The 11,929-nt window shown below is 46.5% G+C and overlaps 1 protein-coding gene across 3 annotated transcripts; it reads right to left on the bottom strand.

The window, feature by feature from the left end:
- Window positions 1-21: 21 nt before the first annotated feature.
- Window positions 22-11,839, bottom strand: tbc1d2 (TBC1 domain family, member 2). 3 transcript variants are annotated; one of them, XM_077005748.1, is made up of 14 exons: window positions 11,454-11,839; window positions 10,291-10,730; window positions 9,298-9,424; window positions 5,466-5,583; window positions 4,988-5,112; window positions 4,626-4,864; window positions 4,137-4,529; window positions 3,656-3,766; window positions 3,228-3,400; window positions 2,617-3,117; window positions 2,033-2,153; window positions 1,768-1,953; window positions 1,485-1,606; window positions 22-607 (listed from the first exon to the last, which is right to left on the bottom strand). In XM_077005748.1, exons 2-14 carry the CDS (start codon window positions 10,696-10,698, stop codon window positions 403-405), a joined length of 2,829 nt encoding a protein of 942 aa, XP_076861863.1. In that variant the 5' UTR covers window positions 10,699-10,730; window positions 11,454-11,839; the 3' UTR covers window positions 22-402. The 3 variants fall into 3 exon arrangements, with proteins under 3 accessions (XP_076861863.1, XP_076861864.1, XP_076861865.1); XM_077005749.1 differs by having other exon boundaries at window positions 10,291-10,734; XM_077005750.1 differs by lacking the exons at window positions 9,298-9,424; window positions 10,291-10,730; window positions 11,454-11,839 and adding an exon at window positions 5,777-8,511.
- Window positions 11,840-11,929: the final 90 nt, after the last annotated feature.

Raw genomic sequence — 11,929 nt, forward strand, 5'->3', positions numbered from 1 at the left:
AAAAGGACATTTTAACAGATGTATTATAAAATCTTTATTATGAATGTACATATCTTGCATACCAATAGACATGCTCAATTATAAAAATGTTTATTAAGTGATAAAGTTTACATTTTTGTTTACCTTACACTAAATATTAGTGTATGCAGATGTGTCTTATTCTGTTCAAGGCAGGATATTTTCAGTATTCCTCTTTTTTGATGAGTTTTTTCTGCTTTCTTTTGTTTTTAGGTAGCAGAGTGTTATGCATTTTTTGACAACTTACTATGCCAGACACTATAACATGTTACAGTCTCCAGCGCCCCCTACTGGTAAATCCTTTATATTGTCCCCCAGTTATGACCAACCAGCTTCTCACATGTGTAAGAGACCCACACACTTTGGATGAGTGTGTGTGGGCGTCTAGGAGTCGATGTCATCGTCTTCGCTGGCGTTGGCGTCCAGATCCTTGTCTTTGTGCGGGCCGGTGTCGGCGGCGTACTCCGCCTGCAGCCTCTCCAGCTCCCGCAGCTCTGCTCGTAACTTCTGTAGGTGCAGCGTGCGCCGGTTCCGGAGAACTTTCATCGGGAACGGGTTCAGGTCCACAAAAGCAATGACGGTCAACTTCCTGTGGGAAGAGGAAGTGGTGAGGCAGCACAGGAGTATTATCACTGCTGAGTATTATCAGGAGTATTACAAACTTTTAGGTTATTTAGTAATTAACGTGCATCATTAACGTTTAAATTTTCACAATGCTAGTTTTTGGGTTTTTTGCTATATCAAGTAGATGAACTGTCTGGGGCAACAAATCAATGAGGAAGGAGGACACTGTCCAAACTCGGCCTACTTGGACTAAACATTGAGCTCTTTTAAAAAATAATAACCCCAATGGAAACCTCTGAAAGAGTGATCTAGACAGACCCCACTGGTCTTTTTCATTGCAGAGCTAAAGCTTTGGAGCGGCACTGTGATGTGACCCAAATCCAGCTCCCATCTGCTCAGCTGGCCTAAAGCTCATGTGACTTGGGCATGAGTTGTGCTCTCTGTGCTGTCTGCATGCCTAGTGAATTATACATGCTGGAGTCTGCCTTCAGGGCAAAAATAGCAAGGCTGTCTACAGCTCTGAGAGCGTCTGCTGTAACGAGAGCTCGGAGGGGTCAGCAAGGGTACCATCATGCATCCTCTTAGTCGAGATAAAGAAATGACTGACACTAGGAAGCTAGGAAAGGAGAGAGACATTATTTCAAAAACAAATGACAAAGAAGGGTGTTAATCCTCCGCTGGGCCTCTGAGGTGGCCTTCCCAGTGTCTTTGGCGCTCTGGCTATGTTTGCCACCACAGTGCACCTCACCTTTAGAGCTCTGGCGGTGTTTGCCACCACAGTGCACCTCACCTTTAGAGCTCTGGCGGTGTTTGCCACCACAGTGCACCTCACCTTTAGAGCTCTGGCGGTGTTTGCCACCACAGTACACCTCACCTTTAGAGCTCTGGTGGCGTTTCCTCACCTGCTGTCTGTGATGGTCTTGGTGAAGAAGCGTAGATACTGATAAATTTCCACACTGCCGTGGAGCTTTAAGATTTCCTCCTCGTTGTATTTGAACAGGGCAAGTGCATATCGAAATATCACCTGTGGGTAAATACATTCACAGACTAAGATGGTCTGGGGTGAACTGATAGGAGAGAATCTCAATGTACAGATTTTCCATTCATTTAGCACATAGGACAAAAAGTCTAGTACAGAGTACATAGTCTGAGAGGGAATGGACTAGCTGGCTGTGGTGGGAGCACCTTTGTTCCCTCGTAGAAGAAGGCATCCCAGACCTTGAGCAGGATGTCACTGGGAAGACTCTCCACAAACAACACCAGGAACCAGTTAAAAGTGATCATAGAAACATCCACACCGTGCTCCTCCAGGTGGGCTACCAGCCGTGGCATCTTCTCCGCCATGAAGTCCTTAAACACACGCTGGTCCGCCTATGTGGGCATGGACAGCTACTGAGCGAGAACAACAGCAGCTGCTCCACCAATGTTCTGATCTCCTACAAGCTGTTACCTGAGAGCCCAGCAGAGTTTTGGTGTAGTAGTCCTGAGGCATGAGGTACTGCACGATAGCCACGAGACACCAGAACGCTTCTTCTTCACTCTGCAGAACCAGCAAAGCAATGGCAGCCAACCTGAAAATCACACACACCACTGGAGTAACGCTGCTTCTCCTCCGATATACATGGTGTGGCAACAATTTGAACGGGAATTCATCTTAAAATGTCCATCTGTTTTAGTTTGTGAGACAAAACAGGTATGGTTTTTTGTTACTTGGTTCTTGGGCTTAGTATTCCCCAGCTCGAGTGCTTCTGCTGGAGTGGTGGCCCCTGGAACAGGGTGTGCTCGGAGTGGTGGATGCAACTTCTTAAATAGCACATTGTGAAATATGTGAGCATGACCTGCAAGAAACCTGTTGCAAAATTCTTCCCTATGACCTCACCAACCTGTTCCTCCAGACTACACTGTTTGTTTCTGATCGTGGCACTGTGCAGACTTGTCTAGCTGAACTGGGATTTTCCTAAGATTTTTCATTTTGATTCACATATGGGAACCTACATGAAATCTTGCCCTAGTGGGAAATTCTCAGCTGTGTACCTGTTGAGTCCCTGGCAGTAGCCGACGGTCGGGTTCTGCCAGGAGAAGGCCAGCAGGACCCTGTGGAGCTGCTGCAGCTGGGGGCTGGAGGGTGAGCAGAAGTTTTGGTTGGAGGTGAGGGTGCGGTGAAGGTCCAGCTGGATCTGGCGGGAGGCTGGGTGCGGCGTGGCGTGGCTCTTCTCACACAGCTGCTGGAAAAGGTCCGGGAGACGCTCACGGAGCGGCCGGGTTCTGGTGTGCACCATCCAACGCCACACCCGGGCCCGGTACTCGCGGGGAACGCCTGCCCGCAAAAGCCCCTTCAGCTCCGGGCCTGAGCAGAGGTCGTCGGGCGAGCGGCCGCCCAAGTACTGGGTCCATCGGGCCAGCAGCGGGCGCTCTCCCACGTCTCGGTGGAGCAGCTTGTGTGAACGGATCTCCAGAGCCTGGATCTTGGCCAACAGCTTCATGTCCTCCACCTCATAGTCAGGGATGATCTTAAAGCCATACTCGTCATACTCCCTGAGGAACATAGGTGTGGGCTGCTCAGGAGTTCAGTAACATCCCTATTAGTAGTTTACACAGTTGCACAGTTTAGTTTGGAAGTTGGATATTACCCATATGTTGTTTACCTCACTGTGTCGAGTTGGATAACATCATTCAGATCTGCCTGTAGTGCATCCTCGATTAACCTCTTCACTGCATCCTTTTGCTCTGCATTTAGTTCCTTTTTCTCCTGGAGTTTCCGCAGGACCCCGAGGTAACGACTCTCCATCTGACAGTTGCTGGCCTCCAGATAGGCACACTGAGGTGCACGCACACACACGCATACACACCTAGCATTTATTCAACTTTTACCCTTAACTGTAGCACCAATGGACTGCCAAAAACTATAAGCCATGGTGTCAATGACTTGATTATTTGACCACCTAACAAGCTACCAAGTCACGAGCACATGTTATATCATCACAGTGTGTGCTGTGTGTTTGAGGATTTGATCAGATCCTAAGAATCAGAGGTTTGTCTATATCTGTGAGAAAGTTGTGTGTAGTTTATTTACCTTCACCATAAGACTTTTCTCCTGTTCCGAGCTATTCTGCCACAGTTTAGTCAGCTGATGGATCTCAGAGTTCAGGAACTTGTTCTGGGTTTTGTAAGCTTCCAAATCATCCTGAAAACAGAAAAATACACAAGGCACATCAGTCAACAGCATCTTCTAAGAAATCTTCGTTAAAACAAACCACATACATAGAAATAATTACCGGTATGTAAAATGAAATGTTTTAAATGAAAAAAGATACTTTCCCCTGAAGGCCCAGTGAAACAGCTGATGTACAAAATGTACAAAATTAAATAAAAAGGCAGTATTGGTCAGTCTAAACCTAGTTAGGAAATCAAGAGTACAAAGTACATGAGCACAAAATAATAATAATAAAAAATGGACAATTAGTGAAAAGTGATGGTGTACATAAAGTGATGGTGTACATAAAGCACTTTGACCATGCGGAGAGCTGCGTTTCATGTCGGAGGGCGTCGTGCACCTTGAGGCTGGCCATCTCCTGCGTTAGGTGCCTGAAAGTGTCCGTGTTGAGGCGTTGGAAGCCGAGGGTGCGGTGAGGGTCGTCCGCGCACGCTGCCACTTCCTCGGAGAGCTTGAGGATGACCTCCTGCTTGGCCTGGTTCTTCTCCAGCAGCAGGCGGACGCTGTCCTGCAGCTCAGCCACGTGCGCGTCCCGCTGGGCCAGGCTGTGGCGCAGGGCCTCGCCCTCCGTGCGCAGGCGCTCCAGACGCTGACGCAGGTCGGCTGCACAACGCTCACCGTGTCGCAGCAGCTCCAGACGAGCCTGCTCGCCCTCGGCCGCCGCAAACTGTGTGCACGTCCGCTTCTCCAGCTGGGCCGCCTCCAGGGCCTGGTGGAGCAGCCACACCAGTTCCTAACCACACACACACACACACACACACACACTTCAGGGCATATAAAAGCATTTATTCTAGATTTGCTCTTATGATTTGCCCTCTACGACCTCTACCTTCTGGGCTTTGACCTCCTCGGACAGCGTCAGGTTCTCCTGCTGGAGGCGGGCGGCTCGGTCCATGGTGCCGGCCTCCTTGCGGTCCACGGGCATCGTGGCAGAGAGGCCTTTGTCCTTTTTCCTGTTGGGCAGAGACAGCGAGGGCCGTGGGGACCGGCGGCCGCTGGACGGCTGATCGCAGCCCACTTCAGGAGCAGCACGCGTCTCGGGCATCTCAGCGGGGGACACTTCCAGGCCTTCAGGACAGTCGGGAGGAGCCAGACACCCAAGTTTCAGTAAAATCTAGTATGTGCAGATGATATCTAGTATATATATATTGCGCTGGGAACAGCATGGGGTGTCCAAGCACTGGGGCTTACTGGGTATACTGGGTGAGGGCTTGGATGAGTCCATTTTGAGGTCATTTGGGGTGGTATGGGATTCCACCCAAAATATACTCCGTTCCTGAGAGGGCCGCCGAAGGAGCAAGCTGTGTACCGAGTTTCTGTAAGACAAAACTTTTTCATCAAGGTTTTAAAATTTTTTGACCAACTCAAACATTATTAAAATTAATTGACAACACTGTAATTGTTTTTAAACCCTGTGTCTAATAGCTTTTTTCCCTGTGTTTTTCCAATGAGATGAAATTTGTAATAAAACCAGCTTACTACCACAAATACTGACCCTAAGGAACCATCACATCGCACCAGCAGAGTGAACTTCCGTAAGAGTGAAACTAAAGGGAAACTGGAGGGGGGAACTGTGGGGCGCGATGACAACAGCACTTTAAGAAAGAAACACTGATGAATGAAAGGACACCGTTTACACTTCTACACCCAGCAGAACTCCTGCACGTACTGAATCTCGATGAGCGGGTGCTTGATTGAGACGTTGAGGGGGCTCGTCTGCACAGGGTGACGGGCTGCTTCCTCCCCCACCAGCCCCAGGGGCAGCTTCACCGTGGGCAGGAAGTTTGCTACAGCCAAACAAAACAAATCAACAAATCATAGCCGCCCCCGCCTTCCTGAGCATCTGAACTCAGCCGGGAAGTCAGGAAATAAGAATAATAATTAAAAAAACAATATAACAAACAAGGCATTTGTAATACATTGTAAACTCACACCTGGCTGAACCTCCTACATAAGTGTGAATAAGGAAGAACACCTCACCATAACAACACTCTCTTCTGCTGGGTGCTGGCGGCTGACAGACATGGTTTGGGCTACTTGGCTGTGTGAAATGCACCACATGGCTGCTACAGCGTGCAGTGCGTCCAGTGCCAAAAGGCACTGGTGCGAGCTACAGGAGTGTGCCAGAAGTATTCACCTGCAGTCGCCTCCTGGGACGTAACTTTTGTTTTCTCAGTTTGTCCTCGAATAAACGCGATTGGTGCACAGCCACGTTCTGCGAGTGCTCCTAACACAGCACGGCTAATCAGCTTAACTGAGGACCGAGGACGAAGACACGGCACAGTTCCTGGCGGTTCGACATAGGCAGTGTGATCTCCAGTAAAGTGTACACACACACACACACACACACACACACACACACACACACACACACACACATACACACACATATACACACACACACACCAGGGTGAGGTGCTGACACGTCACAACATGTCTGAAATTCTCCACAGTGAGTCAGTCAAAGCAGTCCTCTTTGGAGAGGACACGGCCCACAATGCTCCAAACGTAGTTAGACCTAGTTGGGAAACTCTGTTGCTTGCTCTAATTTCTCATAAAGATAAGATACAAGATGTTATTTCATTTAAACAACAGTTTGAGGTCAAAACAACCTACAATGACCCTTTCATTCAGCAAGCAGATTGAATATGGAAGTTATGTAATGCAGTTGTTATTATTAGCCCAGATCCTCCGACAGACCACCTGCCCGAGCGGCTCAGACGTTTGTTTCCTCATTTCCTGTAATAGTCACTGCAGTGTGGCACCTCTTCCTGCAGTTGTGCACTTAATACCCCGGCACCAGGGGAACCATGGGTAATAACAAACATCCAAGCCTCAAGTGGTGTTTGGGTGATTTGCAGGAATCTATACCAACATTTATATATTGATCTTATCAAATAAAATGGATTTGCCAGGAAAGGATAAGACAACCCTGGGTGGGCCTTTGTCATGTTGAGAGACACAACCTACTGATCAAGGATTACTGAATAAATACTCACTAAGGATGTGAATCATTAGGCATCATTTATCTGGTATGGTGCTTTGCCACATACAGGAAATGATGCACATAATGCAGAGGAACATCAAAGAAATACAACAAGCCGCAGATTTAGGCTATACATAACCGCCCGTGACCACAAATGACTACCATGTCAAGCAGTACCCGCAGACTGCCACCAGCTCCCACTGCTTATGGGTTTGAGGCTCAGAGTCCTTTGACAGCTAATAATCATTCAAAAGGTCAAATAAAAAAAATGCATGGAGTCACATTTGACACCAAGCAAACCTTTTTTTTTTTTTTTTTTACAACAGGCTAACAGTCTGGCTAACCCACAGTCTTTTCCCTCCTGGGTTACTCAGGCTAGGTATGTAGCAAATTGAACTTGGAGGATTTGCCAAGTGATTATGAATAATCTGCAGTGCTATATTTGCCTATTCAATGGATTTTTAAAAATCCCTTGCCAGAGAGGTGTTAAAATTACTTATCAGCTACTTCTGATAAAGTGTTGTGTAGATGGTAAGCTTCAGTTAGTATTTAATAATATCATACACTGAGGTTTTTGAATAATTTTGTATTTTTATGGTGATATGCAAATAAGAGGCTATGTAGTCCTGTCTGGACAATTCAAATTTCAAAATTCCTACAGAATATGCTACACTTTCTAATGAAGAACTCTAAGAGATGGTTATGATAATGATGTGTCTATATGCTTCTCCAGCCCATATGTAACTTAAGTTGTGTTGTCAGGAACAACTTTGTCAGATTCATACTTTCTGTTAAAGGAAGACGGTTAAAGAAACATGATCATTTTAAGGGTAAAAGATCCCTAGGAAACAGCATGTTGTAAGTTCTTAACCACACCAGCAAACAGTGATTTTCAGCCTCACGGTTTGCAAATATTTGGCCAGTACTTGCTGTAAATCTCAGGATTACACACAAGAAAGAGACTCCCTTAGAATTCCATACCATCCTGCCACCCTGATAAATAATGCAGATAAAGATGGTTCAGAAAACAGCAAAAGTTTCAGAAATCCAACAAATCAGGCACATTAAAGGAAGCTGCTTTAGATGAATCACGAGACACTTACAGAACGAAGTAAAAAGCATCTAAATGCAATTTTGCTGGGCAACCCCCTCACCACCACTCCTGGGTCACATGTGCACAGCTGCTGGATTAGTGATCTGAGTCAACCTAACCTCCATGTTCTGATGAACGTAGGGCATTTCCCGTCCCCGTCCCAAACTGCGTCCTTTTCCATTTTCCTCCAGATTGTGGCACATAAACACATCTATCACTCTCTTAATATCTCCAAATCAGTGCATAATTACCCTGCGGATCAGCCACTGGCAGAGTTTATATGTAAACAGGACTTGGGTCTGGCGTTTTTTTGTTTTGTTTTTACTGTATTTGGAATGAGTGATACATGTATATCATATTACGTGAACAGATAAGAAACATTTCATGTGGTGATAACAGCAGGTGTTGAATTTTAAAAATACTTAAATTATTTCATTATTTAAACTTATATGATCTTACACAGAACTCTGTTTGGCCATCGTGGTATTGAGCGGTACAAGTGTGTACTTGTACAGGCAGCAGACTGTGTACTCGTTAGGAACGTCCACATGCGAAACAGAGGGTGAGTTTCAAAATGTGAGGCTTACAGGACTAATGTGATCATATAAGCTCCTGTGCCCGGGGACTCTTGATTTGATTAGCATTTTTCTTCTGTTGATCTCTTGAGCGCCCCTCCCTCCCTCCCTCCCTCCCTCCCTCCAAGGTCATGCCCTGTCATAGACATTTCTTACGCTTTCTTGATTAAAGTCAAAAAGTTGAATATGAGACAAAGTATTGTGCATTACTCCATTTAGAGAAAATGCAGTTGATTCGTTTCTAACAGTTACAGGTGCCTGAGCACGCACGCACACACACACACACACACACACACACACACACACACACACACACACACACACACACACGTGTCAGGTGACTGCGTACACATAACAGTGTCAGGTGGCACAGTACACAGAACACAGTGACAGGTGAATGAGCACACAGAACACAGTGACAGGTGTGCACACCTTTAGTTTCTGCACTACACTTCGTTGCTATGTGAAGCAAGAAGTAACAAACAGTGAAACACTCATATATTTACACAGACAGGAAGCAGCAAAAGGCCCAGTAGTAATGGGGCACTGTGAGTTCTAAGATGATTTCACTTTCAGCAACACCACAGGCGAGCGGCGTGAATCCTTCCAGGCTCGTAGCCTAATTCCACAACAGTTAGTACATTTCCCTTTCTGTAGGCCCTCTGGCTGCATCACATGCTGGGATGACCAACCAAACTCTCGCATCACTGAAATATTCCCTGCATTATCTGAACCCAAACCACACGGGGCCCATGATTCGACATGTTAACCAGGCCTGCACTGCCTTGTCTGCTGCAGTAAGCGCTGATCTCATGATGGGTTGTTCTTTTGTTCTCGGTGGTCTTACCAGGGCAGGTGTCGAGCAGCTGCTGGCCCTCCTCCCTGCAGTTGTACGGGGCCACCAGCGCTCTGTGCTGTAGCCGCCTCAGCTGGAGCTGCTGCAGCCAGTACATCTTAGCGTCTTGGTTAGCTGCCTGCAATGACACACGTTACTGGAACAAATGTGGGTGTGTGGGGGTGGGGTGGGGGCTTGAAGGGGGGGGGGGGGGGGGGGGGCACCGAGAAACAGGAATGGGGTAATATAAACATTTCCTACAATAACATCAGTGACCATAATGATCATGGTTTTTGGTATCGTCATGTGGTATAGTGAAGTGTACCTATTGTACACTTTGTACATATTGTACATGTTGCATTTGCTCGAGTCTGTGTGTATGTGAGTGTGAGAGACACACAGCTCAGCTGAAATACGTCAAAAACTGTAGTCTTATGTTACAGATTTTCGACCTTTGCCCTTTTATGCCCCCTTAAGCATTTTCTTCAGAGAAATCACTGTCACTGCAGGATCAATAACACACTGCACACATGCTTTCTTTCTGGTCCCATATAGCATTACTGGGCCAACAGGTGTGCTTGTGTATAATTGATCATTACACATTTAAAAGTCTGATCAAAGATATAGGCTAGAGGCGTGGGCTTATAGGAATAAACTATAGGAATAAACGGGTCAAAAATGCATTAAGTGGGCAAGTAAGTGCAGCCTCTTTTCATACAACTGCAGGTCAGAGTAAACAGGAGGCTAAGAGGACTGTCTGCTACCGTCACTGTGACTAAGATGTTACTTCATTTCATGTCTGTTGTTCTTCCAGAGTGCAGTGCTAGCTGTACTGCTTACCGCATGGTATGTTGTAACACACAGCATGGCAACACAAGCATGCAGCCAAAAGTAACTGAATAAGTGACCAATGGATGACCGGTAACACACGCCAATGGTTTCTAACAGCATAAACGCTCTTGACACACTCCTCAACCACCTTGTTAAACCTGAGACCGTAAATACCTTGAGTCTGAACGTGCGTTCTGGAGTCTGTATCTCGAATGTGCCCTCCTCGCCCTGCAGTGGGCAGCCGAAGGTGGCGTTGCAGAGCTCCACCCTGCCAAGCGGATTCAAGTCCTGTGCTGTGCGATAGTAAAACAGCTGGCATCTGCTCTCCTCATAGGAGAACCAGCGGCACTTCCATGCTTTGAGGGGCCCGCCCTGCTTGTGGAGGTATCCGCACAGTTTGGAGGCAGACAGAAGCTCGGTGGTGCTGGAGCCGACAGAAGTGCTGTCCTCCTCCGTGCCCTCCATGCCCTGGTCACCCGTGGACGGACCCATAGTGTCTGTGTGCGTCTCCTCTGGTCTCTCTGCCACTGTGGAGTCCACAGCTGCATTAGTTTCTGTCCAAGAGGGAAGTGGCTGAGACATATCAGTGCTGGGATTTCCTTCACGCTCTCCTTCTGCCTTCAGGAGAATGGGGGGAAAAAACAGAACCAGACAAAAAGCTCAGCTCAGCAATACAGTGTTTACAGTAGACTGGTCAGAATGATCTTATTTAAGTTCCCTCACACAAGAACGATGAACTTTGGATGCAAGGCTTTGGATGCAAAGCACGCCTATTAAGTTTGTGTTTGTTTAAAATAACCGAGAAAATAAAGTTTAAAAATCTCTATTTTGCTTAGTTAGCCTAATATATTTATTCTTAGTCAGATATATAGGCTTTCGTGAAGGTTTTTACGCTGTAATCTGAAACGTGCATAGCCATCGGCCAACTATGTCGAAATCTTGTACATGGAAATATTTCAACTGCAGTCCCAAAGCCAACATAGCTAGGGGGGTACTGAAAACAAAACACTGAGAAACCACTCCCATGCCTAACTAAAAAGAGAACATTAATACCTGTAGATTTGATAAATGTAACACTTCAGTTTCTCACTAGAGTGAAGTCTCCTTCACTCTACTTAGCAAACATACCGATAACACGATATTTTTGAAATCTGAAACATACAGTAGCTTATGTAGGTGAAGAATCTGAGAAGCAAGTTACGATCCTTCACAGATACGACACAGTCCAAAATAAACTGAGTCGATCGTCCTGCCACAATAAGGCAGATTAAAACTACAGACATTTGTTTCACATAACACGCTGTCCAAAATGGTGAGATGTATGAAAAGCTACTGACCTGTTTTTAGCGCTTGTAAAAGGCGCTTTTCACAATTGCAAATCAAATTCAGCGAACGGAAAAAAGGACACACTTCCTTAACAAAACTCCCCAGGGATGATTTATAATAAGAGGAGTGGGGGGATCATCTATAACATCATCCCGACCCTGAAGTAGGGCTCCACCGTCCGGCTCCAACCTGGACTGTCCGAGTTTCAGGCTGAATGTCCGGCTGTCCGCTTTTGAATTTCATTTTTTGCAGTATTCATATTCTCCAAAATTATGGTGGGACCTTGAACAAGCAAAGCCATAATGGAGAACTTTTAGAGCTAATCCCGTCCCACAGAGTGAGACAGGTGAGAAGACAGGGCTGAGGAGAGTGTGCAGGGAGGAGGTGCCAGCCCGGGTTCAGATGGGCTGTGCCCGACTCGCTCCGACCATATGGGTCAATGGATGCTTTCGCCTGTGGGATGGTGAAATGAGACGCGAATGTTTGC

This window comes from Brachyhypopomus gauderio, chromosome 5, assembly GCF_052324685.1.
Source record: "Brachyhypopomus gauderio isolate BG-103 chromosome 5, BGAUD_0.2, whole genome shotgun sequence".
Classification (NCBI taxonomy): Eukaryota; Metazoa; Chordata; class Actinopteri; order Gymnotiformes; family Hypopomidae; genus Brachyhypopomus; species Brachyhypopomus gauderio.

What these genes read in the sequence shown, in the direction of transcription:
- tbc1d2 (XM_077005748.1), bottom strand. Translation starts at nt 10,698, where the DNA reads ATGTCTCAGCCACTTCCCTCTTGGACAGAAACTAATGCAGCTGTGGAC. An exon ending in GCTGCTCGACACCTGCCCTG is followed by an intron (nt 5,584 to 9,297) that starts GTAAGACCACCG and finishes GTTTGGCTGTAG; the next exon opens with CAAACTTCCTGCCCACGGTG. An exon ending in TCTTCTACGAGGGAACAAAG is followed by an intron (nt 1,607 to 1,767) that starts GTGCTCCCACCA and finishes ATTTACCCACAG; the next exon opens with GTGATATTTCGATATGCACT.